Source organism: Camellia sinensis, chromosome 4, assembly GCF_055761805.1.
Source record: "Camellia sinensis isolate YWXY chromosome 4, ASM5576180v1, whole genome shotgun sequence".
NCBI lineage: Eukaryota > Viridiplantae > Streptophyta > Magnoliopsida > Ericales > Theaceae > Camellia > Camellia sinensis.
In genome coordinates, this window is record NC_138964.1 from 201851349 (window position 1) to 201878783 (window position 27435).

Here is a 27435-nt window from a genome sequence, read left to right on the forward strand (position 1 = left end):
TTCCAATAATAAAAAATATTACACAAAAAATTGATAAATATTTTTAAATATAAAAATTAAAAAAAAAAGTCTTTTATTGAAATTTTATTGTTGGTAGGCCTCATTAAAATTGAGTTGGAGGTAGAGTTTGGGGAGACAAGGCGGGGAAAGGAGAGAAGGGAGGTGGACTAGAATGCTTTCATGGAAGAAAAAAGAAGGTAAAGATAAATTTGCATTCTCAAACTTGTTCAAAATAAGGTCATGGGGCTATTTCTACCCATTCAAGGGGAGAGTTTTAGGCTATATTTATTGATGGATTTGTGAAAAAAGGAAAAAGAAAAAGAAAAAGAAAAATCAAAGTTCACTTTTTCATCGTGTAAATTACATCTAAACATTTTCTGTTCTAATTATTTTTCTAAGTTCTTAACATTGCTGGAAAAAAAATTTCAAAAAAAATAAAAATAAAAAAAAAAAAAAACATTGCTGGTTCAAAAAATGAGGTGTCCTGTAAGGTATTCCAACATTAATTAAGACAAATGCGCATTAGTGCAACGTATGAATGATGAATCTCAAATACAACACATGCCAAAAGCAGCGTCTCCAACATTTCCATACCAAAATTTTGTTTTTCTAAAGCAAGTTCTATTAAAAGGATAAGATCACACTGAAACATAATTATAAAAATAGCTGTAATTTCATCGACTATGAAAATTCTCAGACCCACATAAACAGTTTTAGAGAGAAAAAAAAAAAAAGGAAAAAAAGACCGAATTTCATTAATTCAAATCGGCCAAGTCCTACTTCGAAAACATCTACAAACTAGGCTAAAGAAAAACCAAGACAAAGAAATCATGGTTTGATTACTTGAAGTATCCCAAACTCCTTCAACCTTCTCCCATCAACTTTCTCTAAACTTGCTCATTCATTGCAAGGATGGAATAGAGAACGAACTTGCGAAAGTTGAACCCGGCATATCATCACCAAGGCTACCATTTTCATTCTTTATCTTCTTGTCGGCTCTTGGACTGCTCGCTGAACTGCTATTCGAAAGCGAAACAAAACTCGCCTTTTGCAAGACCCCCGTTGGAGAAGATCCGAACTGAGGGCTTCCATTCCATACCCGAGTTGTGACGTTCAAAGCAGATTTGTCATTGAAAGCTCCAACGGTGCTAGACGTGCTGTTCAAGACCTCCCCTAACGGACCCCCCATTGAACTTCCCCAAGATACAGGTATCCAATTCGTTTGCTTTTGGGTCGATTCACTGAAGTCATTATTAACCGCCAAGCCCATTTGGATTGGGTCAAACTCACAAGATAGCCTAAGTGGTGAGAGGGCGAGTTTTTCTTGAGGGGACGAGGATGAGGTTGATGAGAAATCAGAGGAGGCCATTGGGATTGACATTGAGAGTTGGGTCAAGTCTGATTTCAGTTCTTCGGGCCAGGAAATGGTGGAGCGATCAGATTGGTCCTTAGGCCAGTCATCAATGAAATGGCGAAGTGGGTGTTGGTCATGGGATTCAGGGTCATTGAAATCAAGGATAGAGGTGTAGTTTTGGGAATTCATGCATGAGCTCTTCTGTGAAGGATCGAGTAGGAAATCAGAAGAGAGGAGTCCAAACTCTGAGTGACATGATTCTTCGATAGGGATATGTTGCTTTGGAATGGAGAATGGGGAGTCTTTAGACTTCAGATTGGTGACAAGAGGTACCACAGAGGGTCCCTGGGGAACTTGCATTCTGTAGCATAAATTCTCTTTGTTAGTAAAACACATAAAAAATAACTAAAAAGCACAGGCATTTTTATGAAGGTGATGTGTCCTGCTGTGCCGGACACCTGACAGACTGACACAACACAACACTCATCAGACACTTCTCAACGACCGTCATACACCCGTCTAAACATTTCCTACTATCTTTTAAAAAATTGGACTCAGACACGGTTCAAACACCTAGGCTTTGTTTGGATCATAGATTTGTGCAGGGTGTTAGAAAGGAAAAGTAAAGAAAAAAATTCAACTTATATTTCATTCTCGTTTCCCTCACCTTTTTTTTCCCTTTCCAAATCATTATCCAAATCGATGATCCAAACATATCCTTTGGGAAACATGTGTCTATTGCTTGAACATGCATGAAAAACATAAGTTTAATAAAATAATCTATATACCACATAATAAATACATAAAACTATATATTTTGTTCATATCCCCATGTGTCGTGGTTTACATTTTTGAAAATTTTCCTGTTAACATGTCTGTGTCTGTCTCCGTGCTTCTTAGAGACATAGTACAATAAACATAAAATCATTAAAGCCTTAACCAACAGAAACTGGACAAGGATATAAAATGAAGTATTCCTAGAGAAGGAATCTCAAGTCTCAATTGCAAAGACAAGTCGTTTTCACCAAAGTGAAAATGAAATCATGTGGTCTACTTTAAATTAAAGAAAAAGTAACAAAGTGCACAAGTAAGCATATGATTTGATTCAGTATCAATTGATCCAATTCTATTGCACTCAAAATAGATAATGAAAAACAAACTGACATAAAGTGTCTTTTACCTGTTAAGGAGCACTTCTGCAGAAGGATTCCCAGCAACCGGAGGCTGCAAGCCTTTGAACTGGCGCTGAGTGATTCCGAGATTGTTGGTTGCACCGTTGCTGGACATAACCGATGCTGGTGTTGGACAAGCAATCGGCTCCACCTTTGTAGTGGTAGATCCAGAAACGGCTTGGCCAGACCGGCCTTCCACAGGCTTTCTTGAACGGTGGCGGCCCCTGTTTATGTGCCTTTCACAGTATTTCTGTTCGGCAACAGCATCTCTCGAGCAACGCCATTTCTTTCCATCCGTCCTACGACACCTCCCAGGCTCGGGATCGGTGTTCCCGGAGAAACCAAGATGAAAAGAACCCCATCCCACTGCATAGACCAGAAAGAACATGAGAACAAAAAAACGAAAGGAAGAAAAACAAAACACAGAAAACAAAAAACAAAAACAGAAGAAATCAGCTAAAGGGGGTGAGAAATGTGAAGTTTACATCAGAAGAGAAACTTTAGAAGCCCATAAATACTCTGATTCATGCAATTCTGGATTAGAACAAAACTTTCTAGAAATAACTATAACCAAAACAAAGCAAACCCTTGTGTCCTAATAAGTCTCATAAAACACATAAATCTTTTTTTGTCATGACTATATGCTCAGTTAAATTACAGAAATACTATGTGACACACACACACACACACACACACAAAAAAAACCTTAAATTAACTCTGAAAATATACGGTCCTAATCAAGTCTGATAAGATACATCAATCTTTTTATCAGGACTAGATGCTCAGTTAAATTAGAGAAATTTTTGTTTCAGAAAAAAAATACCCTTAAAATAACTCCAAAAACACTGTATGAACCAGAGTTATTCTGGATGTGACACAGATCATAACAAGTATCAATCTATAGCTTCTTTTTTTTTTTCTTTTTTTGTGGTAATTCTCTTGGAGGACTTAACCTTTTCCGTTAAATTAAATAAATTCATATATTTTTTTATTACTCTGTCTCGTGTCAATTTAAGTCAAGAATATAGTATATATCAATGCAAACATACTTCTCTAAGTTGAACAACAAATAGATATTCTGGATCCCTAATCGATAATACCCAGTTTCAACCACATCCATGCCCAAACAGCGTAAAACAGTCAAGGACAGAGACATTTTCCCCACAACTGATCATAAGAAAGCAATTGTATTTCAGGTTTTGTGAATTTTTAAGGAAAGAGAACATGCTTACATGAGTTGGGAACATAGGATCCAGCAGAAAACCCGGATAACCCATATGGATGTGGGGGTTTTCCGAGGGCCAAGAGCAAATTGGATGGAATAGGAACATTTGCCATTATGTATTTGTAGATCAGAGCCTGGTGTTCCAGCTCAACCCACTGTGATGGACTAAATGGCCCTCTAGCCTCCAGAAGAGGGGCATGCAAGCCTGCATTCAAGCCTCCTGAATAATATCCTGCTGGAAAAAAAAAAAAAAAAAAGTGTTGTGAAAAGCATAAAACAAAATGGGAAGCGGTAATGTCTGAACACCCAAGAGGAGTAGAGGTCAAAGATGATTTTGGGAAACAACATTTATTATAAGGAGGGCTTGCACATATGCCATTAAAATTCTCAACTTTGACAGAAAGAATAGAAAGAAAACAGTAGACAGGAAAGAAAAGATGGGGAAAGGGAGTGAAAACCAATCAAAAGTCTTGTTCCTCTAATGTCCCCTCTTGCTCTTTCACTTTTTGTTTCACATGAATCTGGTGTGACCCAAATTTACCAAAACCAAAACAGAGAAAAAGAAAACTGTAAAAAAAAAAAACAAAACAAAACAAAACAAAACATAACAAAAAGAAAATTCCTCTTTCATTAACAAGACTGAAAAACAACTTCCTTTTTCCTCTCTCCTTCTATTTTTTTTTTTTTTTTTCCTATTTGGGTCCCAAATTATAACAACTGGTTCAAAATTGAAAGGTTTTTAGATGTCCACTCTGTACAAGGAAGTAAAGCCATAGAAATTGTTCACAAACACATCTTTGCGAATGAGTGAAACCCAAATCAGATGTATACATATTCAGCATCGTAATCACCATCTAAACAGAACCCACACACTAATTTGACAAGACAGGTTTTTCTTTCGGGGAGTAAAAATGGTTTTTTTTACCTGCATTTCTAGTGTAAGCATAAGGAGTGTGTTGATAGAAAGGAAAAGCTGGGTTCTGAGTGGTCCTTTCAGCTAATCCGCCATTTTTATTGAGAAAAGGAACATCTGATCTGGGTGAAGAGAAGCTCAACATGGTCTGATTTTGACCCCCACCATCGCCAGAGAGCAGAGAATTAGATCTCAGAAGCAGAGGAGTCCCCTGTTGCTGCAACATTGTCTTTGGGGCATCGAAATCGACAGTTCTGGGCACTTTTGAGCTCCTCCAGTTGTCTTCTCCAGACCCAGATCTCTGTTTTTTGAGAAACCCAGATCCACTGCTATTGTGCTTTATGGCATCAGAGTTTGGAACAACCTGAGAAGAACAGACTCCATTGTCTGGACCCACCAAGGTCTCCAAACCCACAGCCCCAAAATCCACCATGTTACTCCCACCAATCTGCAGAGCTTTACAAAGCAAGAGTTCATGAGAGTGAGAGAGAGAGAGTTACGCCATGAGAGGGAAGAGCTTGGAAGAGAGGGAGGAAAGCGCCGGTTGAAGGTGAGGGTGGGGGCGGAGGGGTGATTTAAAGCAGTGAACTTCAAGAAAAAAATAATAATTGGAGAGAGAGAGAAGACAGAACTAGTACACGAAAGACTTTCTCTAAATTTCGGACATTGTTGCCCAAATTTATATACTTTTGTTTCCCAAAGAGAAATATGGGATTATTATTGACGAGAACTCAAGTTATATTCGATTTAAAGCTTTTTACTGTGTGTGTCGCCAGGTAAGAGCGTAAGGGTTGATTTAGGAGGTGGGTTAATTTTTTGAATTTTTGATTTTTGTGATTATTTTAGTTTTGGTTAAAAAGTTTAGTTTATGAAAGATTTTTTTGATTTTTTTTTTTTGTGAGAAAAGAGTGTAATGATTATGGATTGGATATGATGTTTTGTTTGTTGTGGTTAAAATAATCTATTTTGTCTTTTGTGACTATTTTAGCCACAAACCATCTTGTCAAACGGACCCTTATGGTATGCCATTTATGGGTGATTTGAAATCTGCTTACGGTTTAAGGTGGGCTTGGCTCATTTAGGTCTGATTAGGTTTGAGTATAAGCCTAATTCGAGACTGTAAGTTTGGGCTTGAACTATTATTTTAAAGCCGGATCCGGTCCATCGGCTCGCTTAAGACCGACACAAGACTCGACTTGCCCGAAACTCAATATCTTTTTTAGTAAAAAATAATAAAATTTTAATAGAAAAATTATAAAACAAAAAACAAAAAAAATATTCAAGCCCCCAAACCCGAGCCCAGGCCCAAGCTCGCCGACCTCGCCTAAGCTAGGCCTAGTCCGCCCAAGGTCCGAATACCTCTGGGCCTATTTTTATGGCGATCTGAATTTTGGCGGGAGCCTGCGAGGCCCAACTTGGACAGAGCTGAGCCAAATTTACACACCTACCAGCGGGGTAGAAAAGGAGTTTCGGCTACCCATCTTTTTCTCTTTTTTCTTAATAATATTAAAAGTTTGTCTTTTTAATTTTTTTCAACTCCATCACTATTACATCGTCACTAGATCTGTCATCTTCTCATTTTCATAGATCGACACTTACCGAATCTGCCTCATCATCTTTAGATGTACTTTTGGTGACCAGTGTTACTGTTGACATTGCCTCTCTTTCTTTTTGATCTTCTAGATTTGATGTTTGGCTTACACCCAAACTTTCACTCTCGCGCATTAAAACTTTAAGATGTGATTACAGATCTTCTCACAATTTGAAAATCAAATTTGTTTAACATATTCGTTTCACACTAGGTGACTACCTCAACCTCAATATTCCATCTTAACTAGCGGAGGTGGGATCTTCAGATTCAAGTTGAAAGTTGCAGTGTAATGGAGTTTTGGATACGTTTGGCGACTTAGATCTGTTGTTTTCGATTTGCTTTTCTTTTTTTTAATTTATTGTTTGTTGTAATAATCATCCTCGTGTGGAGGTTATATCCCTCATTTGTGAAGGTTTTTTCTCCTCATCTATGGATGTTAGGATTCTTGTTCCTACGGAAGTTTGTCATCTCTTTATGAGATATTTTGTTACTGTTATACGAAATTAATCTAATTTTTTTTTCAAATTTTATAATGAAAAATTTATTTCCAATTTAAAAGAAAAAGTTATATTTGATTTTCTTTTTCATTACTTGTTTTTGTTTTTGTTTTTTATAATAAATATAAGGCCTTCTATGTACACCTAAATATATTATTGGGTAGTATTTTATTTTAATACTTTATTCTTAAATTTTAATTTTTAAATTTTTTTTAATACTTCAATTAATTCTAATTTTATTTCTACTCACTCAAATGCCACCGTAACCCAACCTTTGCCACGTGCGCACACACACACACACTCTCTCTCTCTCTCTTCCCTAACGTCTCTCACCTCCTTCTCGATATATCTCGCTCAGCAGCCCCTCCACTTCTTTCCACCATTTTCAAAATTGAACACCTTATTCGAAACCTTAAATCTATGTGTGTGAGACAGAGAGAGAGAGGGAAAAGGGGAAGGGAAAGAGAAAATGGAAGAAGAAGAAAGAAAAAAAGAAAGAAAGAGACGAAACTTCTAAGATATAGTATATGAAAGGCTGGGGTAATTGTTAGAGCTACTAGTGACGGAGATCGAAAGTAGAGAAGTCGGTAATTGAGAGTTGGTGTTGATAAAAATGAATTTGAGAGTTTCACCTTTGTTAATAATTTGATTTAAAGGTACTTAAAAAAAATTAAAAATGTGAATTGTTCAATAATATTTTTGGGGTGTATTTATTGAACAATTTACTAAAATGTTCTCCGAACCTAACAAACCTTAATGAAATTAGCTTGAGTCAAGAACATAAAAGTTGGATTTGCAAAAAAATTTAGTGCCGTATTTAAGAATTGTTTTCTATATTGAAAAATAATACGAAAATTTTGTTTAACAAATTGCTTTCATAAAAGTTTCTAAAAATACCTTAATAAATTAGTCATAACAAATTATTGTCCATCAACTTATCTATGAATTTAAGTTATTAAAAGGAAGGAACTTTGGACCAAAAAAGTAACGGAGATAAGATAATTATTTTTTTTCAATCCTCATGACGTCATGTGTGGTCAAGTAATTTTTCATTAGCAGGGAAAAATATGCCTAAATATTATAATTATTGATTAGACAATAAGATTCAAATATAAGATATATTGTATTCTCTAATGTCATAATAGATTAGTAATTACCCACTCATCAAAATGATTAAAGAAATGAGTAACTTTATTATTTATATCATCAACTCTAGTTTTAGAAACTACTCTAATTTTTTTTTTAAAATTAATAAACTATTTTTGACATAAAGATGGAAACGATAAGTGATTTCAAAATTTTCATTGTCTTAATTAATAAAAATATGAAAAATAAAGACGTTAAAACTATACCAAACAATTGATCCACATATGTGTATTTTTTTTATGAGAACAATTGATCCACTATGGCGTAAGAAGGTTTTTAGTTTTGAGCTTAGAAATTTGTCTTCAATATTTCAAGCAATTAGTCCACAATGATATTCTAAGTCACAATTCGACCTATGTTTTTGTTAGTACATGAATTCCAATGGAAATTTAAAGATGATTTGGAATTGATATCTTCATTCTCTTTTTGAGGTAGGAAATGTGAGAAAATTGTATAAGTTTGCAACATCTTTACTATTTTTTATCTCATCATTTTTCTTCAAGGTAATGGGAGATAGTCTACAACATGCAACTTCAATCATTTTAATAACTATCACTAAGAAGAACATTTTAAGTATTCAAAAATTTAAACGATAATTATAGTTTAATGGCAACAAAAAGAAACTTCAATCAAAATCATTTAGTTCATCGATAATACACCTCTAGTGATGAAAGGTGTTAGGCGGCCACCATAATAATATTTTGTGAAGATTTTAGAATAGAAATAAATTCTCACGCAAATAATAAGTATTTAAAGAATTCACACCCAATCCTATCTTCTTTCCCAGAGATTTTCACTAATGCTGTGTTTGATTAAAAGATTTAGAGAGGGATTTGGAATGGGAAAAGGAAAATATGTATGAAACTAGATGAAATGTAAGTATATTTTATTCACATTTTACCTAACTTTTCTCTTTTCCTTTCCAAATCCCTCATCAAATCTCCGAACCAAACACAGCGTAATTAGTGTTGCTTACCACTAACGGAAACATTCATCATGTACTATAGTCAAGTAGTCTAATCTTTTTTAATCTTGTTTCCTTATATTCATCAGTTTTTTTAGAATTAGTCACTTGAGTCTTGACTGGGACTTTTAATAAACACGGCCATCAATTAAACTTTCAACAAAATTTCTCATTTATGACTTCATAAAATGTAACCGAATAAAATTATGGAACAATTTTTCAAGTCACAATTTAACTCGTTTACCTGAGAGAAAATTGAGTTCTTTGATCTGAATGAAACTCTAAATTGTCCATCTTTCTTTAAGCTGATTCTTGTTCTGTAATATTGCTTCTCTTTCATTTCTTTCCTCCTCATCACCCCCTCAATATTGTACTTTTCTCCTCCTCCTTGTTCTCCATCTAATTTTCTTCTTCTTTATTTGGCATTTCATATTGTTCTTGTGATTTTACTTCCTTTTCCACTTCATCCCTCAATATTGCATTTTCTTCCCATTTTCGTTCTGCTTCTTCATATTAACTTTAAGATATTGCAAAACAGTGTCATAAATTAGGGCTCTTGCACTACTTTCTACCTCTTCTTTTTTTCCCCTTTTTCTCCCTTCTTTGTTTTAGGTAGCATCAGACCTCGTTGTTATCAATCTCGCACGTAAATCATTGATAATATTTCAATATCACTATACCGTGATATCTCGATAGAATGTTGTGAGATAACATATAAATAAGTTGTAGCGTAATTAGAAAATCTCTAATTTATAAATATGAAAATTGTTGTGCAAACACATTCCTATTCTTAATTATAAAACCAATAAATAGTATTTTATCACAAAGACTACAGTTGTTTATGCTATTAAGAAATTATTTTTTAGCATAAATGGGTATAAAAAGTAAGAAAAATGCTATCATGACTTTTTGTCTTGGAAATTATTTTGAAAATGAAGTGTACAATATAGATTTAAAATTAGTAAGATATAGGTCACATTCAAAATGATTATGATCTATAAATATATTTTTCTAGTTACTTTTCTAAGTAAATTTTTTTTTCCTCCTGGATATGGCCTTGTTTGGAAAGTTTGCTATTTTAGGATGTTTGGTATGTGGTTTTGAAGTTATTTTAGCCACTAAAGACAGAATATCATATCCAAATCATAATCATTTTTTTTTCTCACGAAAGCTAAAAAAATCATCTTAAACGTGACTTTTTAGTCCCAGGTTAGAATAACCAACATGCTAAAAAACCAACTCACATTCCAAACGAAGGCTTAATAGGCTATTTTAGTTTTTGGTTATTTTAGTATGCTAAAATTTTTATGTTTGGAAAGATGGTTAGATTTTTTTATAGTTGGATGTGATATTTGTAAGAGAAAAAATGAAATTATTATAGATTTGCTGTAATATTTTATTTTATTGACTATTTTAACTTATTTTATCTTTTTATAAATTATACCCAAAAAAAAAAAAAAAAAAAAACTAAAAAAGCCTCTTGGACCAATATTGTTGAAAAAGTAAACATCAAACAAAATATTCAACACTAGTTTTAGCTTGTGAGAAACACCCATAATTTTTCATTTGATATAATTATTGCATCAAAACATCATATATTTTAGTGTATATATAAGGTTAGGAATTGCCATTTAGTTTTTATGAAGAATAACATAAAGTAAAAATCTTGGGGAAAAAAGGGCATTTCCTCAACCATCATTAAATATTATTTAATCCTCCTATCTATATAAATTGTGATGCTTTGACCCCCACAATCATAAAATTGTATAAAATTACATCACTTTATCACTTTCAAAGAGTCATTTAATTTGTTTGTTTTTCGTAGCTAATAATTTTTGCATCACTTTCATCGCACAATTTTGTTTTCTAATAATGGCAGTCCGATCCATAATGGTCACATGGTCCTGAAGCGCAAATGAAAGTGAAACTTCATTTATTCTACACATTCTACTTAACTTACGTTTGAAAATCGAATTGACTTTTTCACTTTTTAACTTTTTAACTTTTTTAGTTATTTGAGTCTAAGCTCAAAAGTTTAATTTAGGAAGGATTTTTTGACTTTTTTGATTTTTTTTGTAAGAGAATAGTGTAATGATTATAGGTTGGATGTGATATTTTGTTTGTTGTGGCTCAAATACTCTATTCTGTCTTTTGTGGCTCAAAGAGCCAAAAGAACTCAAATGAGCTCTTCCCAAACGACACCTAAAAGACTATTTGACAAGGAATGTAGGGCTAACAAAGAATTTTGTTGAGAAAGTTTATAAAAAAAATTGTCAAATTGCCAAGAAATTTATTCAGAATGAAAATTATGATTTAATTGATATATTGTAGGATATATAAATATAATTAATCTAAATTACATTTTAATGATTACAATATCTTTTTTCTAGTTAATTTTATTTAACAAAAATAAACAAATAGTTTAGATTAAAAATAAATCAACAATTTAGAATTTAAAAAAATTTGTTGCAAGGGTCAAACCTTAGGGATTTTTATTTTTTATTTCTTGTAATTTTCCTAAAAGAAATTAGAAGCCAATACTAAAAAAATAAAAATAAAAAATATTTTCAAACCATGAGAAATTCAAACCATGAGATGTAAAAAAAGAGAATACCTCGTGAGAAAATGAAGTATAATACTTCCAAAAGGGTCTTTTAGTCACTGTACATGAAGGAGGGTATCTATGTCATTTCAAGTGTATCCACCATAATTAGGATCTTATCCGTGCCTTAATGGGTTTTTGTCTTCTACTTACCATCCTCTCTTCGGGTAATGCCTCCTAGCAAAATACTCAAAAACTCTGTAAAAAAAAAAAAAAAAACCTCAAAAACTCCCTTGTGTCATAAGTTTGGAAACAAACTTTTTTTCATTTTTTTTTCTTTCGTCTATAATGTATTTTTTTAATTTTAATTATTTGTTTAATTTTTTAGAGCTTTTAATTTAAGTTTTTTCAAAATTTTCAAAATAATAATTAATTTTTTTTTAAATGCAACAAATCATAAAATTTGGTTTACTCTTTTTTTTTTTTTTTTTACAATTATGCCAAACAAATTATTAAAAAAGTAATTATTTTATCACATCATTCCAAATTAACAATGCTACATATTCAAAGAAATATTTTTTTTAAAAAAAATGTTTAAAATTTGAAATATGTGATTAGATTCATTTTGGTGCGGTCCAAACTACAAATCTACAACAAAAATTAAAATTTTAAATTTTTTCTAAAGGCAAATTTGAAAAGAAATATATCAAACTCGGCAATTATATCCTAGAAACATGTAGTTGGAAGCTGACAAACATGTAGTTAGAAACATTTTGGTTTGATTTTTTTGACTTTTGTGAAAAAATAAAATAAAATAATTGTGATTTGGATATGATATTCTGTCTTATTAACTTAAATCTCGTTTGGGAACAAGTTTTTATAGTAACTTTTTTACTTTTTGACTAAAATATGATGTAAAAAAAATAGTATGTTTGGGATGACTTTTTTATTTTTTACGAAAAGACATGCAAAAAGTAGAGAGAAAATGGAATCTTTAATTTTTTGGTATAGGTTGTTGGTTTTTTAATTTTTTTAGTAACTTTTTGACTTTTTTTACTAAAAAAATCATTTGCCAAACGAGGCCTTATTTAGCTTGTTTTGTTTTTTTGTACTTTTTTAGTCAAACAGTACTAGAGGTCAAGGACACCGGCGACCAGTAGATATAAGCATCGTTACAATGGTCGTGCACCTTTTAAGGTGGTGTATATTCGCAGACGGTACATTCAGAATATTTATCGATATATTAAGAAGACTTTGAGGGGTGTAAGGAAGTTACAACTATACGATGAACAATTAAAAGACGTTAAATTTGATAATAAGGATGTAGCGAGATTGCTGAATGGTATTGAGTTAGGTAATAAAAGATGTGACCGTCAATTAGACAATATCGTGGTTAAGGGTATAAAATTAATTGGGAATGTTCAATTGGGACAAGAGGTTAAAAAGGAAGCTATGGTCCACCACGTTTTGTTTTTCGTCATAAGTGATAATAGTCAATCAGATTTGGTCCCCATACCTGACAAGATATTTATTGGAGTTTGTGAGGGTAATCTTGAGACCTGGATTGTTGATCCTGACCAGTCCGACAGGTTTCAGATGCTAAAGAAAGTGAGATTCAAGCTCGTTGGTGGTAAGGACAAAGAGTATGTTTGTTACGGAATAGAAGCTGTAGATCGGTTCTACCCAATTGATGTTTGGCCGGACTATAAAGATACGTTGTTGGGAAATATTAAAAGTATTCAGAAATGTGTCATATATTTAGTGGCTACTATTGTTAGTGGAAAAGAATGTAAAATTACGTTAAGGAGTCAAATGTACTTTAAAACTGTTTAGAATTATAATTTTATACATTTTTATTTGTAATGTTCAGGTAAATGGAGGTGGACGATATAAAAACTGGTGTTGTTAAAGGAGTTTCAGCAAGTGATTTCAGTTGTATTGAACTTGTGTTACCTAATTTATTTTTTTAGTTGAGGTTGAGATACAAACAAAAGAGTATTAAGGTTAATAAAATATTGATTAAATATTCCCTCTTTTACGCACTCTATGCCAATGGGTTTGTCAGAATAAATGTATATAATCAGAGGTTAAGTGGTAATAACAGTTTGCAGGCGTATGTTGTTTTCCCTATGGATTGTCAGTGCAAATTACTATATTATGGGAATGGTTATTGTCCATTAACCAAAAACAAGTGCCATAGATAGTGAAGTATCAACTCGAAGATTCAAATATTAAAAGAGGAGTAACGTATTGTAAAATAAAAGGATATTTAAAGTATTCTATATGTGAAATATCAAAAGATTCACAATTGAAGGGCCCATCTATTATTTTCTTATCTAAAAAATGTATGAAAACGAATGTTGATATTTCACATTGTGCTCCAACTAAAGTTTTTCCGATATATGAGGTAAATGTGAATATTTTTGTTTGTAATTATAAAAATGTGAACATTACTGTGTGCCTTATTCTGCATATAAACAACTAATATAAATTTTGGTTACCTATTTATATTTTTGGCCATTTTTCTATTTTGGACTCTTAAAGATTTTTTTTTTTTTTCAATCTACTTTGGTCATTAATGTTTTAAATTATTTTCAATTTACTCAAAAAATTAACTTAGGTCTAAAATTAAACAAAAAATAACACATTAACAATTACATGACATAAAAATATTTTAATATATATAACTAACACTTTTGAAATAAATTCAAATTCTAATATAATAATATATTTTTTTTATGTCAAGTAGCAATTAACGTGACATTTTCTGTCTAATTTTAGACAAAAGTTAAAGGAAAATGTTTGAGACCTTAAAAAAGTACTCATAGTTTTACCCATAATAATGTGACAGAATATTTGTTAACTTTTGATTTGTCACATACTTAATGATAATGGGTCTAACTCTCATGCAACATCATTATGTGTAAATTTATGAGTATACATATGCGAGTTTCTAGCCTTACTTAAAGTTAAATTTAAGAATAAATTAAAAAAATTTAAAACACAAAAAATCAAAATGAAAAAATAATAACCAATTATAAAGGAGGCAAAATATAATTTATTTATTTTGGGTGGCTCAAATGGCGTGGGTAGGAGAGAGATGAGAATGCATGGCAACGTCACATCACCAAATTTATTTAGGAGATAATGTTAGGAATACTAAATTTTTTATCAAATAAATAACCAAATATCTTACGTAAATAACTCATTTATTTGATAAAAAAATTTAAGACTTATAGTATTTTTCCTTATTTATATCCTCAGATAACTTTTCCTCTCTCCATGTGTGTCGATGAGGTTCCAAACAAACCTTTGTCATTTTTTTTGTTTCTTTTCACATCTAATCTAAATCACCTATGTTTTTATCAACTGTTGATTTAATGGAATATCAAAAGCAGATTGATTAAAAAACAAATGACAGTCGTGTGATGTGTGTGATCGAGAAGAATCATATATAACATGATTGTTTATTTTCAACGGCTATGATTTGAAATGAGATTTATTATTTTGGTACGAGTTTGTTGAGCTGGTGTACTATATAGTAGTCGTAGCACTACGTAGTAGTCTCACCTACGAAGCGGTTTGTCATCGTCGTCGAGACTTATGAGTAAAGAGAACAAAAGTTGTTAGAGTAGATTACAAAACTATTTCATTGCCATCAGGACGAGTGTCAAACATGCATCAATAAGCGACAATTTAAAAATATTCAATTTACAAATTTTTTTTTAAATATTGATTTCCAATTGCATTGTATTTAATCATATTTGAAGTGCTCTATATTTTGCAACAAAGAAATTTCCGTCTAGTCCAACATGTTAAAACGGTTGTGATTAGTGAGTTCATTCTAAACTTATTCAGCTTGTTTGGTTTAAATTTTTAAGGTTCATAAATTTTAAAAAAAAAAAAAATTCATATTTTTTTATTTTCACTGAATTTTTTTAATAGTCTAAACAGTACTTTTTTTTTTTAATTTTTAGATACACCTAACATAAATATACTTAAAAAGTATAATATTTGTGAAAAAAAATCTTTAGAAAATTCACTAAATACCAAAAATACAAAAAATAAATAAATGAGAATTCAGTATATTTTTCGTATTCTTATATATTTATTAATTTTTTAAAATATTTTTTTACAAATATTTTACTTTTTAGATATATTAAGTAAGATACATTTAAAAAAGTAAAAAATTGCTTAAAATTTTAAAAATATTCATTAAAAAAAACCCAATTTTCAAAAAACTGAATTCAAAAAATTGAAACCAAACACACTGATTATTATTATTTTTGTTTATTCGTATAAGAAATTAACTTAAGTAATTATATAATGGGTAAATTACAAATACACTCTTGAGGTTTTCTTAGAGTATAGATCGTTTTCTGTGATTTAGAAAATTAAAAATACTTCATTGTCAGAATTTTTCATTTAACTAAATTAACTGAAAAAATAAAATTCATAATAGCCCTCCTATACAATAATAAAATTACTTAAATTGTTAATTGAAATGTATTTCTAACACTATTAACAATTGTTAATTGACTTGATAATTTATTAATAAAAGAGCAATTTATTATGAAATTAGAAATCTCAGGAGGTGGAATATAATTTTCAAAATCATAGAGGGCATTTTTATTTTAATCAAATATCAGGAAGTGTATTTGTAATTTACCCTTGTATAATTATATTATATTGTATTTATTTATTTTTAAAATAGATGGTCTATTTTCGATATCATATTTAGTATTCATTTTTTAAAGATAAATGTGAAAGGAAAATGAGTGAGAGCACTAATTAGTGTTATCACTAATGATGTGGCAGTGGACCTCACCAAGAATGATTTGATGTTTTGACCTTAGTGTTGTATTTTTTTTTTTTATTAAGTGCCATGTCATTAGTGGTCGTTTTAGAGCTCCAAAATTAGTGGTCTCTATCATTGTTGAAATGTGAAATTATATGACTAATAATATATGAAAAATGATTGAGAGCACTAAAAGTAATGCTCTAATGCCTTGTATTTTTTTTTTTTCATTCCCAATACATTAGTGTTATTAGTGGTCTTTTTTTTTTATGGTATGAATCATTGTTGATAATATATATCAAATTTAATTTTTTCGGCAATGATACATACCATTAAAAGTGGTGCTCTAAAGCACCACTAGTGAGTTGGCACACACTTAAAAAAAAAAAGAAAAAAAAAAACACAGCAATACTGTGGTAGTGGATGGAGACCACCACCACATCATTAGTACTACCACTAATTAGTGGTCCCAACGTTTTCCTAATTTTTTATATGACTAATCTACTCGGGAGCATTAAAAAATAAGTGGCTTAAATCATTGAGCCTCCGTTTGGGAAGTGGGTTGGTTTTTTGACTTTTTGACTTTTTGGCTATTTTAGCCTGGTTTGGGAAGGGCTTTTTGGCTTTTTGACTTTTTTGGTTTTTTTTTTTTTTGTGAGAGAGGATTGTAATGATTATAGGTTGGATTTGATGTTTTATTTTTTGTGGCTAAAATAGCCTATTTTGTTTTTTGTGACTATTTTAGCCAAAAAAAACCTGACTTTTTTCTTCCCAAACGGAGCCTTGCAATGAGTCTGCAACTCATCTAGCAATCCTCCAACCCAAGTACTGGAAAGGGATCAATTCCTTTAGTTAGAACTATTGGAAATTATGATTTTTATAGGTTTATTTTGAGTTAATTTTAAGTCCAAATTTAAGTGAGGCCTACACGATTTTTAGGATGGGTCCAAAGAGGTGACATGTTCCTTGCTGCATTGCAAATCACACAGTAAAGATGGTTTGTTAAAATCATTTATGAGTGAATGGGAAGTTGACAATGTTTTCGGGTTCATAGAATGAAAAATTGAAGAGTCAAATGTGGGTTTCCTTAATATGGTTATCCCACATTGAAACTTTAAGAGAGCTTATGTGGGTATATAAGCTCTAGGTGGATATACTTGGGTTGGGCTGGGTATTGGACCCAAATTTGGACACCGATGTGGCATGACCCATGATCTATTCAAATTTATCTTATTTGGATAACCCACAATCACTATATATATCTATCATATCCTATCAAGAGATATGGATAGACGGTTAGATGGTTAGCCTATATATAGGATAGACAGTTAGATGGTTAGCCTATATATTAAATACGATATATGGGATGTGGAATGAATAAAATAACGAATCATTTTTCCCATGCTTTCTCTTTAACTCTCTCCCATTAGAATAACGATCAAGCCTTTGCACTGTGAATATAGTGGGTGATACTCATACTGTGGTATCACTTCATTTTTTGGTGTTTTCAATTCGTGGTTGTGAAACATGTGATTTACTCACAAGGTTCTTCGTTTCGGATTCTATCACATAAGGTATGATTTGAATCCTTTTACCCGCTACGTTATTTGTATTTTACATTGGTATCAGAGCCATAAATGGGCATTTTCGTACTTAGTTTTTGTGCATTAAAATATCTATATAATTATACATATACATGATATATGCATGAAAAATTAATATTTTTTCAAACTTTCTCCGATTAACTTGAAATTTACATATGTTGTAGTACATTTAATTTAGAACATATTTACAAAGTTTTATGAAAATCTAACGGTTAGATTGCAAGAAAAATGGAGACTCATTTTATATTTTTGAAACTTTGTTTGTATAATGGTTTTACATGCTTTAATTTTATATATTTAGAATTCTTGTTTTGAAACCTTCGAAACCATATATTATTTGTTAGATTTTGAGAGGGTGATTTATGATCTGGAGTTGGGCTGAGGTAACGGCCGAGCAGGTTGAGAGCCCAACGGTGCATGGGGCCGAGATGATCGACTATTCGCCCAGAGATGGCCTGCTAGAACTTGGGCCGGGCAGAACTTAGGCCGAGTGTGTGCCGCCCCAGACCGTAAAGAAGCTGCTCGGCAAGGCAGTGCTCGGTCGGACCGAGCTGCTCGATCAGGGGATGGCCGAAGCCAGACAAGCTGAGTGACCAGCGCCCGGAAAGGCGTGGTCAGCCGAGGTAACTGTTTGACCGGCAGAAAGGCCGACCACAGGAGGTGCCTCGGGCTAGGCTTTGCTGAGATGCCGCCTAGCCCGGTCCTCCTTGGTCTTAGCCGGTGAAGTGCTTGGGTATGAAGCACGACACAGCACAGCAACGGATAGAGTAGCTCGGCTGCCGAGCTCCAACTGTGATGGCAGGCAGTTGAGATTAAGTGATGTTCAGCAAGGTTTATGCTGACAGATGGGATAGCGGAGCCACGTGTCAGGAGATGACTGGGAGTAGATATGGGGCACAGAGGGTATATAAGCATGTCTGCGCCCCCCATACGCGACAGATGAACACTTTGTAAGGAATTTCTTACACTTAAACTCCTCTCTCCCTCTTTCTCCCTATCCTAAGGTGTGTGCTAACTTGACCGTCGGAGGGTTTTTCCGGCTATACACCGCCGGGTACTGTAACAACCCTCATACTGTTTACCGATTAATGACTGATTGATTATCAATAACCATCGATTACTGTTAAACCGAATTGATTGAGTATATGTTAGTTAAATTGCATTCTATCTGTTTGGCTGTATGATTATCTGTTCATGCTTATATGCTTAAACTGCTAATTGAAGGCCTTATCGACGGCCGAACCGGGAATTGGTTAATGTTTTATGATCCTCATAATTAATGTGAGTTTATGGTGTATTTACCTGAAAACTAATTAGGTATGATTAAATTAGATTAAAACAAGCTAATTAAAGAGTTGGACTTAATTACCGTTTTGCCCTTGAGTGGGCCACTACCTCTACACCTTGAGCTCACTATACTTGAGCCAAAAACATTTTTCTCAGCCTTCTTCTTGTTCTTGCCAACCTTGAGTGAGGGAGAGAATAGAATTGTTCTTGGGGGTTTGGCTTAGTCAACTTGAAGAATTGCTTGAAACTGAAGTGTATCTGCCTATTTGAGCTCCCTCACTTCTAATTCTACACCTAAGGTAGATCATTCATCATCTTAATGGTGTCCTTGAGTTGGTCTTGCATGATTCATGCTTCATTGTAGAACTAAGTCATGAATTGGTTCATTGTTGTTGAATTGAAGCTTAATTGTTGCATGCATGTACATATATTGAAGTTTTGAGGTTGTAGTTCATAATACCTCACATGCATGTCCATCTTTTGGTCATACTCTATGAGTTCATCTTGTTTTTGAAGGTTTGAGCTCTTTTAAGACAGCATTAAAGCTTTGAAAATGATTTAAGATCATGCATGTTCATAATGTTCTTGAAATTGGTTTGAAATTGGGTTTGAATTAAACACCCTTGGGCTTTGACTTCTCAAATTGAGCTTTGAACTATGACATTCTACATGTTTGCAAGTGTTTTCTGGAAATTCAGTCCAAGAGGATCGGTTTTGATGCATTTAAACTTGAGTTTGAGCTTGGAGGAGCAATCTGGGTTTTCCAGATTTCGCACTTCCGCTCAAGAAGGGTAAGTTCCGCTCGAGCGTGGAATCCGAGCATCCAGCATCTCTCTGCACTGCTTTACAGTCCGCTCGAGCGGAGGATCGGGCGCTCGAGCGAAGTCATGTCTCAAGCTCGAGCGGGCGTCGAGCGGAGATTTCACCCATCCAGTACTTTTACAGTACGCTCGAGCGGGAAAGTTTACGCTCGAGCGTGTACCTTTGTTGCATGACCGCTCGAGCGGGGAAACTTGCGCTCGAGCGGGACTCTGTTTTTTTTCTGAAAATGCTTTTAAACGTGCATCTTTGCATCCTCATCCCATTCTAGGCATTCTTAGGCCTAGTTTAAGACATCTTGTTGAGGATAGATGTAGAACGCACCGAGGCATTAGGGGTTAAATTACGTTATCTCCCAACTGTGTAGCTTAGTGTGTGTTCAATCTGTTAACTGTGTAGGGTTGGCGACTGGGGAGGCGCGCTCTAGTATACTGTAGCCCAAACTCTGTGAGTAACACTTGTGTAAAGATATGTTCAAATGATTATCTTCTGAATACTGAACTGATATTGTTTACTGAATGAATGTATGTCCTATCTTCTGAACTGTATTGTGGCATCCTTAGTACCTACTGTTACTGACTGTTACTGTTACAGAGATCTCTGTCGGTTCCTTCGTGGAACCACTACTGTTTACTGATTGATGGCCATCAATACTGTTCGGTCTTTAAGACCTACTGTTTACTGCTATGCTAATGGATGTACCACATATGATTGAATAACTGTTCTGACTGAAATACTGATTTAATGGACTGTTTTCATTACTGTAAGGACATTTCATTCATAACCCCTTTACGCATTATGTTATTCACTGGGCTTTAGCTCACTGTTTGTATATATATGTAGGTGCTCAGCCACCAGATCGGAGCTAGGAGCGTGGGTTAGACTCCAGTTTTGTCAGGCCAGCCTTTGTGCCTCACTGCGAGGTTCCGAGTTGCCATGCTATGGCTTTGGGGTGTCTTGTTTTTCCCTCGTCTGTCTCCATACTGTTTGGATTACTGTATAGACTGTTAACTGCTAACCGTACTGTTATCAAGGGATTAGGTCCCTGTACTGTGTGACTGTAAATTTTGTGTAGACTGTACTGTTTGTATATGTGGTTTGTATATGTGAATGCATGAAAAATCTTTTTGGCATACAGACTGACACAGCTCAATGGACACTATTCATTTACTGTATTGGCTTCCGCCAGGCCCTGTACTCTGTTTTACTGTACTACTGTTCTGCAGGCCTTTGGTAATCTCGGATTACTGGCCGGTTACGGTGCTAAACCCATAGGGCCGGGTTTGGGTCGTGACAGGTACGCAGGTGATCGGACATAAACGGAGTTTGGAAGAAAGGAGTACGGGCTTGCCGGAATATTTGCTCCCCGTACAGATTTGAACTTACAGTTGATGAGAAAAATCAAACCCTAAATTGGGTTTGTTTTGAGTTTTTGGTAGTTTAAGAAGAAGATAAAGTGTAGAGTTTCTGCACTTGTACTCTTATTAGAGAGAAAGTGTGTAATACACCTCATCATTTGTGTTTATTAAATGTCATTTTTGAGACCACCATTATTTTTATTTTGGAAAATAGAGTCCAGCAGTACCAAAATTGGATCAAAAAACACCCCGAAAAGGCGGCGTGCCATTCGCACTGTCCACGTTGTCCGCGCTGTCACGCACGCACCGTGCGCTGTGTCACCCCGAGTCGTGCCGTTTTCAACACCGCTTAGCTGGCTTGGCTGCTAGATGCTAAGGCTCTGTTTGTTTTTTTTTTTTTTTTTTTTTAAATCCAGAATTGCTTTAAATGGTCATAAGGAATTCGTTATAGCTTTGTTTTAAGCGTGGTTGGTACTGTTACTGTAAAATTTTCAAAATTTTATGAAAATAAAAAATATTTTTCCTAAAATAATAATTCATTATTTCTGCTTTAAAATGTTTCTGGTGTTGCATGACTAAATTTCTGGGGCAGAAATTTTTACTGTAAACTACTGTAATGGTTTACTATTTATTGGTATGATTGTTGCATTTCCTTAGATTCTGAAATATTTATTTTAGATTTTATGTGTGTTTATTAATTATTTAAAATTCCAAAAAAAATTAGAAAATTTTAAAAGTGATAAACTTTCTGTTATGGCATAATTTGAACAATAAACACAATATATTGTTGTTTTTGCTCAGAGTTTGTAATATGTTGTGATTAGAGAAGCATGCTTTTTTTATTATTATTTAAATTTCATTATTAAATGAAATATAGCATGAGTTGATTGTAAATTTACATTAAGATGCTATTGTACGGAATTAAACTAATTATCATGCTTGGCACATGCTATAAGTAGTGGGAGGTTGTTTTTTTTTTACACATGGAATTAAACTAAATTAAATTTTGATAATTGTCATTATAGGTGAAAGAGATGATTACAAGCATAGCAAATTTTCGATCTTAAGACGTGTGCAATATTATCATTATTTAATTTAGATTCTTTTGCTGCAAAATAATCTTGTATTGCTATTATTAATATTCCCTGCGCATTTGTTCTTCCTTTACTTTGTATATAGAAATGGCAGCTAAGACAGTGGTGGTAGACTTAACTAAAGGAGAGAAATTAGATGGCGATAACTATGATATATGGCGCCGTAAGATCCAATACCTCCTCAATGAGCAAGAAGTTTTGAACACACTTGAACAAGTGATGGTTGAGCCTGAGCAGGGCAATATAGCTCAACATCGTCGCGATTTTGAAGTCTACCAGACTTGGAGTAATAAAGATCGGTGTACGCGCTTTACCATATCAAGCAGCATGCACAACGACTTGATTAGTGAGTTTGAACATTGCCTGACTGCATTTGAGATGTGGGAAGCTCTCAAGCAAAAGTTTGGTATCACTTTTTTGGCAAAGCTACGTGGCAAATTATGAAGTTTGACTCTTATCAGAAGAGGAAAAAAAGAAAAAGAAAAAGAAAAAGAGCATATCACTCTATGAAGCAGCATTTGAGGGTCATGTCAGCAATGATACGTGAGCTTGCGATCGTTGGGCACAATTTGACTCAAGAGCAACAAGTACAAGTTGTGATTCGCTCTCTACCAAATTCTTGGGAGCAGATGAAGCAGAACACGATGCATAATGAGAGTATGAAAACATTCGAGGTCATATCGTGTCATTTGGAGTTAGAGCTCAGCCCCTAGAGGCAGCTAAGTCTAATGGTTCTGCTATGGTGGTTGAGTCAAGCTTATGTAGGACTTCTTAGTTCATGCGTGGAAAAGCAAAAGGTGCTCCTAAGAAGTAAGTAGCAGCTGAGCTAAAGCCTAATGGCGCTAGAAATTTCAAGCGTAGGGACAAAAAATGTAGGAATAAGGTAGAAGCTAAACTGACATGCTTTAATTGTAACAAAGAATGACACTTTGCTCGAGATTGTCCTGAGCAGAAGAAGGTACTCCCTTACTTAATTTCTCGCATTCAATGGTTTGTTTCTAGTCAAGCATTAATTGCTCATTCTCCTCATTTTTGGGTTGTAGACTCAGGAGCAACAGACCATAACACGAGGAACAAAGTAGGGCTCGTTAAGTATCATTGAGTACCTGCTGGGAGCAGAAAAGTTTACATGGGAAACGAGTCCAGTGTGGAGGTGCTTGCCATTGGCACATACAAGCTGGAAATGTGACGAGGGCGCACCTTGTACTTCATGATGTTCTTTCTGCTCCGAATATTCGGCAAAATATTCGGGTACAATTAGTATGATGAGCCTTGATTTTAGCTTTTGTTTTGAGAATAATGGTGTTAACATTTATTTAGGTAAAATTTTTTATGGTTTTGGTTATTTTTTGGATGGTTTCTTAGTTTTAGATGTGGATGATTCTAGTTTTAATAAAAATGCCAATAGCTCTATTTCTTATATTGCATCGATTTGTGATAATAATTCTATGAGATGGCATGCTAGATTGGGCCACATAGGGCAAGACAGGATTACTAGATTAGCTAGAGAATGCCTTTTAGGCCCACTCGCTAGAGTCACTTTGCCTACTTATGAGCATTGTCTTGTTAGAAAGGCAACAAGGAAACCATTTGGGAAAGCCAAAAGGACATCTACCCCATTACAACTTATTCATTTTGATATATGTGGACCAATGAATGTGAGGGGCAAGGCATGGAGCCCTTTATTTTATCACATTTATAGATGACTACACGCATTTTGGCCATGTTTATTTGATTTCTCACAAGTCAAAAGTATTGGATTGCTTTAGACGGTATGTTAATGAGGTTGAGAATCAATTAGACAAAAGCATTAAGGCTCTAAGGACTGACCAGGGATGCGAGTATCTATCTAAGCAATTTAAAGTGTTTTGTGAGGAAAAAGGAATTATCAAGCAATTGACAATTCCTGGGACTCCGCAACAAAATGGTGTAGCGGAGAGAAAGAATCGTACATTGCTTGACATGGTTAGATCTATGATAGCGCAAGCTAATCTTTCCATTTCGTATTGAGGAGATGTTTTGTTGACTGCTGCCTACATCCTTAACCGTGTGCCCTCCAAATCAGTTCCTTTTACCCCATATGAGATGTGGACTGGCGAAAAGCCCAATATGAGCAATTTGTAACCTTGGGGTTCGGCAGCTTACATACACAACACTTGTCATAAGTTTGGGAAGTTGGGCCCTAGAGGAAAGAAGTGCATCATCATTCGTTACAGTGAGCATTCTAAGGGCTATGTGTTTATTGGGGAGCATCCGGATAGAAGTATGACTGAAATTGAGTCACGTGATGTGAATTTCCTAAAGGAGGATTTCCTTAGCAGAAGTGAGGTAACTAGAGATGTAGAGCTCTATAAGATGGAGGATCTACTTGAAGGCGCACCTAGTAGCCTAGTAGAGAATGAGGAATTAATCTCTCAAGCTCCTAAGGACAGTGAGAGCGATTTACCTGCCCATGGATTAGATCCAATGGATGAGGATTCTTAGGACTCTCAATTATGTAGAAGCAAATGTGGAGCTATGCCCCATCGTCGTTTTGAGATTGAAGGGAAAGCATTCATGATTGTTCCGAGTGATGAGATGGAGCCTAAGAATCTCAAAGAGGCTCTCTTATCCTCTACTAGTAAAGAATGGAGTGCTACAATGGATGAAAAAATAGAGTCTATGAAGAAAAATCATGTCTGGGACTTGGTTAATTTGCCGCCAGGGCGCAAGACTATTGGGAACGAATGGTTTCTCAAAATCAAGCACAAGGCTTATGGTTCCATAGAAAAGTATAAGGCTCACCTAGTGGCGAAAGGCTACACCTAATTAAAGGGTGTGGACTATACGGAAACCTTTTCACCAGTTGTAAGGTTTGCCTCTATTCACCTAATTCTGCCCATAGTAGCTCAATTGGACTTAGAGCTATATTAGATGGACGTTAAAACTGCATTTCTCAATGGAGAATTAGATGAAGAGATTCATATGGATCAACCAGAAGGCTTTGTGGCAGTAGGTCAGGAGCGTAAAGTTTGCAAGCTTCAACGATCTATTTATGGCTTAAAGCAATCATCCAGACAAATCTGAGATTTCATCGAGCCATTATTTCTAATGGGTTTACGATGATCGATGAAGATCACTGTGTGTACGTCAAGCAGTCTAAGGACATTTTTTTGATATTGTCATTATATGTGGATGACCTATTATTGGTTAGAAATGATAAGGAGATCATTTTCACCACTAAAAAGTGGTTGTTCTCTACATTTGAGATGAAAAACTTGGGTGAAGCAAGCTATGTGCTCGGTGTTAAGATCCTTAGGGATTGCTTTAGGATATTTCTTGGTTTGTCTTGAAAGACTTACATTAAGACTATCCTAGAGCAATTCCAGAAGTAGAGCTGCAAACCCATTGACACTCCTATTCTGAGAGGCAAGAGCCTAAGCCTTGATATGGGTTCTAAGACTCCAGAAAAGAATAAAAAGACGGCCCGTGTACCCTACACGAATGTTGTTGGATGCTTGATGTATGCTATGATGTGTACACGCCCTGACATTTGTTATGTAGTCGGATTGGTGAGTCGTTACCAATCCAACCCAGGACCAGCTCATTGGAAAACAATTAAGAGGATATTACGATATCTTAAAGGGACTGCAGATTACACACTTTGCTACCAAAGTTTAGATCTACGTCTAGTTGGCTATTGTGATGTTGATTGAGGAGGAGACTTAGATGAGCGTAAGTCCACTTCAGGATATGCTTTCATGCTTAGTGATGGTGATATTACTTGGAGCAGTAAGAAATAATCATGTATCGTCTTATCGACTATGGAGGTTGAGTTTATGGCTTGTTCATCTGCCGTTCAAGAAGCCGTTTGGTTGAAGAGATTCCTTCTGCATTTGGATATTGTTACACACACTTCAGACCCTATGACTATCCATTATGACAGCATGGCTACACTCGCTTACGCTAAGGATCCTAAGTACCATGGGAGAACCAAACACATTGATGTAAGGTTCAACTTTATCGGAGACATTGTGGCGCAAAAAAAAGTGATCCTAGAGCATATCCCTACGAGTCGCATGGTTGCAGACCCTTTGACTAAGCCCATTACTAGAGATGTTTATCTTACTCATGTTAGGGCTTTAGGACTACGTAAGTGGTGATATATGTGTATTCAGTTGAACTTTTCTTCTTTTTTTGGGGATATTTATGCCATAAGTATTCATATTTGTTTTGATTACACATTTATGTTTACTATTTTTTTGCCATGGTTTGTGAATTAGCACACACAAAATAAATAAATTTAATGTTAGCAGGCAAGATTGGCTCGTTCACTCACACGAGCAATCGCCCTTAGCACTAGGTAGAGAGCAAGGATGAGACTAGTGGCTTATTGTATTTGGAGCCAAGAGGGAGGCTAAAATTATCCACTAGCTATTTCGCCTTGGTTAGAGCTAAGATGAGGTCTTGTTAAAGACCGACCATGGATATGAGAGTACCCACTTTTCCATGATGTGCCTGTTATGGATAACCAGATGTGAGATCTCATTTGATGCCTGAGAGGCGAGGAAATAAAGAATTCGAGTTAGATTCTAGGAAGCGACTTGTGCGTTTAAGAGTGACTAGACTAAGATCTGTATGGTGTGTGAGTTTAACATCACTCTTTGGAAGAGCTACTCCACTATAGTATACATTCGTACTGCATGTGCTTATCGACCCATTAGCGAGGTAAGAGAATGGATCTCTACTTCCTCACCGTGTGAGTCCTAAAAGTCATTTTTTCCAATGACTTCACTTTGTGCCTTTTGTGACCTTTGACTATGTCATAAGATGAGGAGTTGATGTTCAGTTACTTTGGTATGTTGCCTGTGATCATGTATGATTTGGTTTTAAGGGACATTACTAGGAAAACGGTCAATTCCGAGTTAAATGATATGAGGGTGAAGAAAAGATCATCTAGTTCTATATCTCTGCTCTATATTCAGTGTCGACAACTCATATCGCTCTGTATGGGATGCTGATTGAGTGTGAATATAATACGAGACCTAGGAGGGTCAAACATGCTCTTTGAGGGATTAGAGATGTTTTAGAC

The 27435-nt window shown here is 34.5% G+C and overlaps 1 protein-coding gene across 2 annotated transcripts; it reads right to left on the reverse strand.

Annotated features, from left to right (window-relative positions):
- Positions 1-651: 651 nt before the first annotated feature.
- LOC114263258 (growth-regulating factor 1) lies at positions 652-5386 on the reverse strand. Of its 2 annotated transcripts, none has more exons than XM_028203765.2 (4): positions 4677-5386; positions 3759-3983; positions 2535-2892; positions 652-1715 (listed from the first exon to the last, which is right to left on the reverse strand). In XM_028203765.2, the coding sequence occupies exons 1-4, from the start codon at positions 5095-5097 to the stop codon at positions 902-904; spliced, it is 1818 nt and encodes a 605-aa protein (XP_028059566.2). In that variant the 5' UTR covers positions 5098-5386; the 3' UTR covers positions 652-901. The 2 variants fall into 2 exon arrangements, with proteins under 2 accessions (XP_028059566.2, XP_028059565.2); XM_028203764.2 differs by having other exon boundaries at positions 3759-3986; positions 4677-5318.
- Between the last annotated feature and the right edge of the window lie 22049 nt (positions 5387-27435).

Excerpts from the sequence above, each read along its gene's own strand:
- LOC114263258 (XM_028203764.2), bottom strand. The coding sequence starts at position 5,097 with ATGGTGGATTTTGGGGCTGTGGGTTTGGAGACCTTGGTGGGTCCAGAC. Across the intron at positions 2,893-3,758 it reads ATCCTATGTTCCCAACTCAT|TGGGATGGGGTTCTTTTCAT; the intron begins GTAAGCATGTTC and ends TGGTCTATGCAG. Across the intron at positions 1,716-2,534 it reads GCAGAAGTGCTCCTTAACAG|AATGCAAGTTCCCCAGGGAC; the intron begins GTAAAAGACACT and ends TTTATGCTACAG.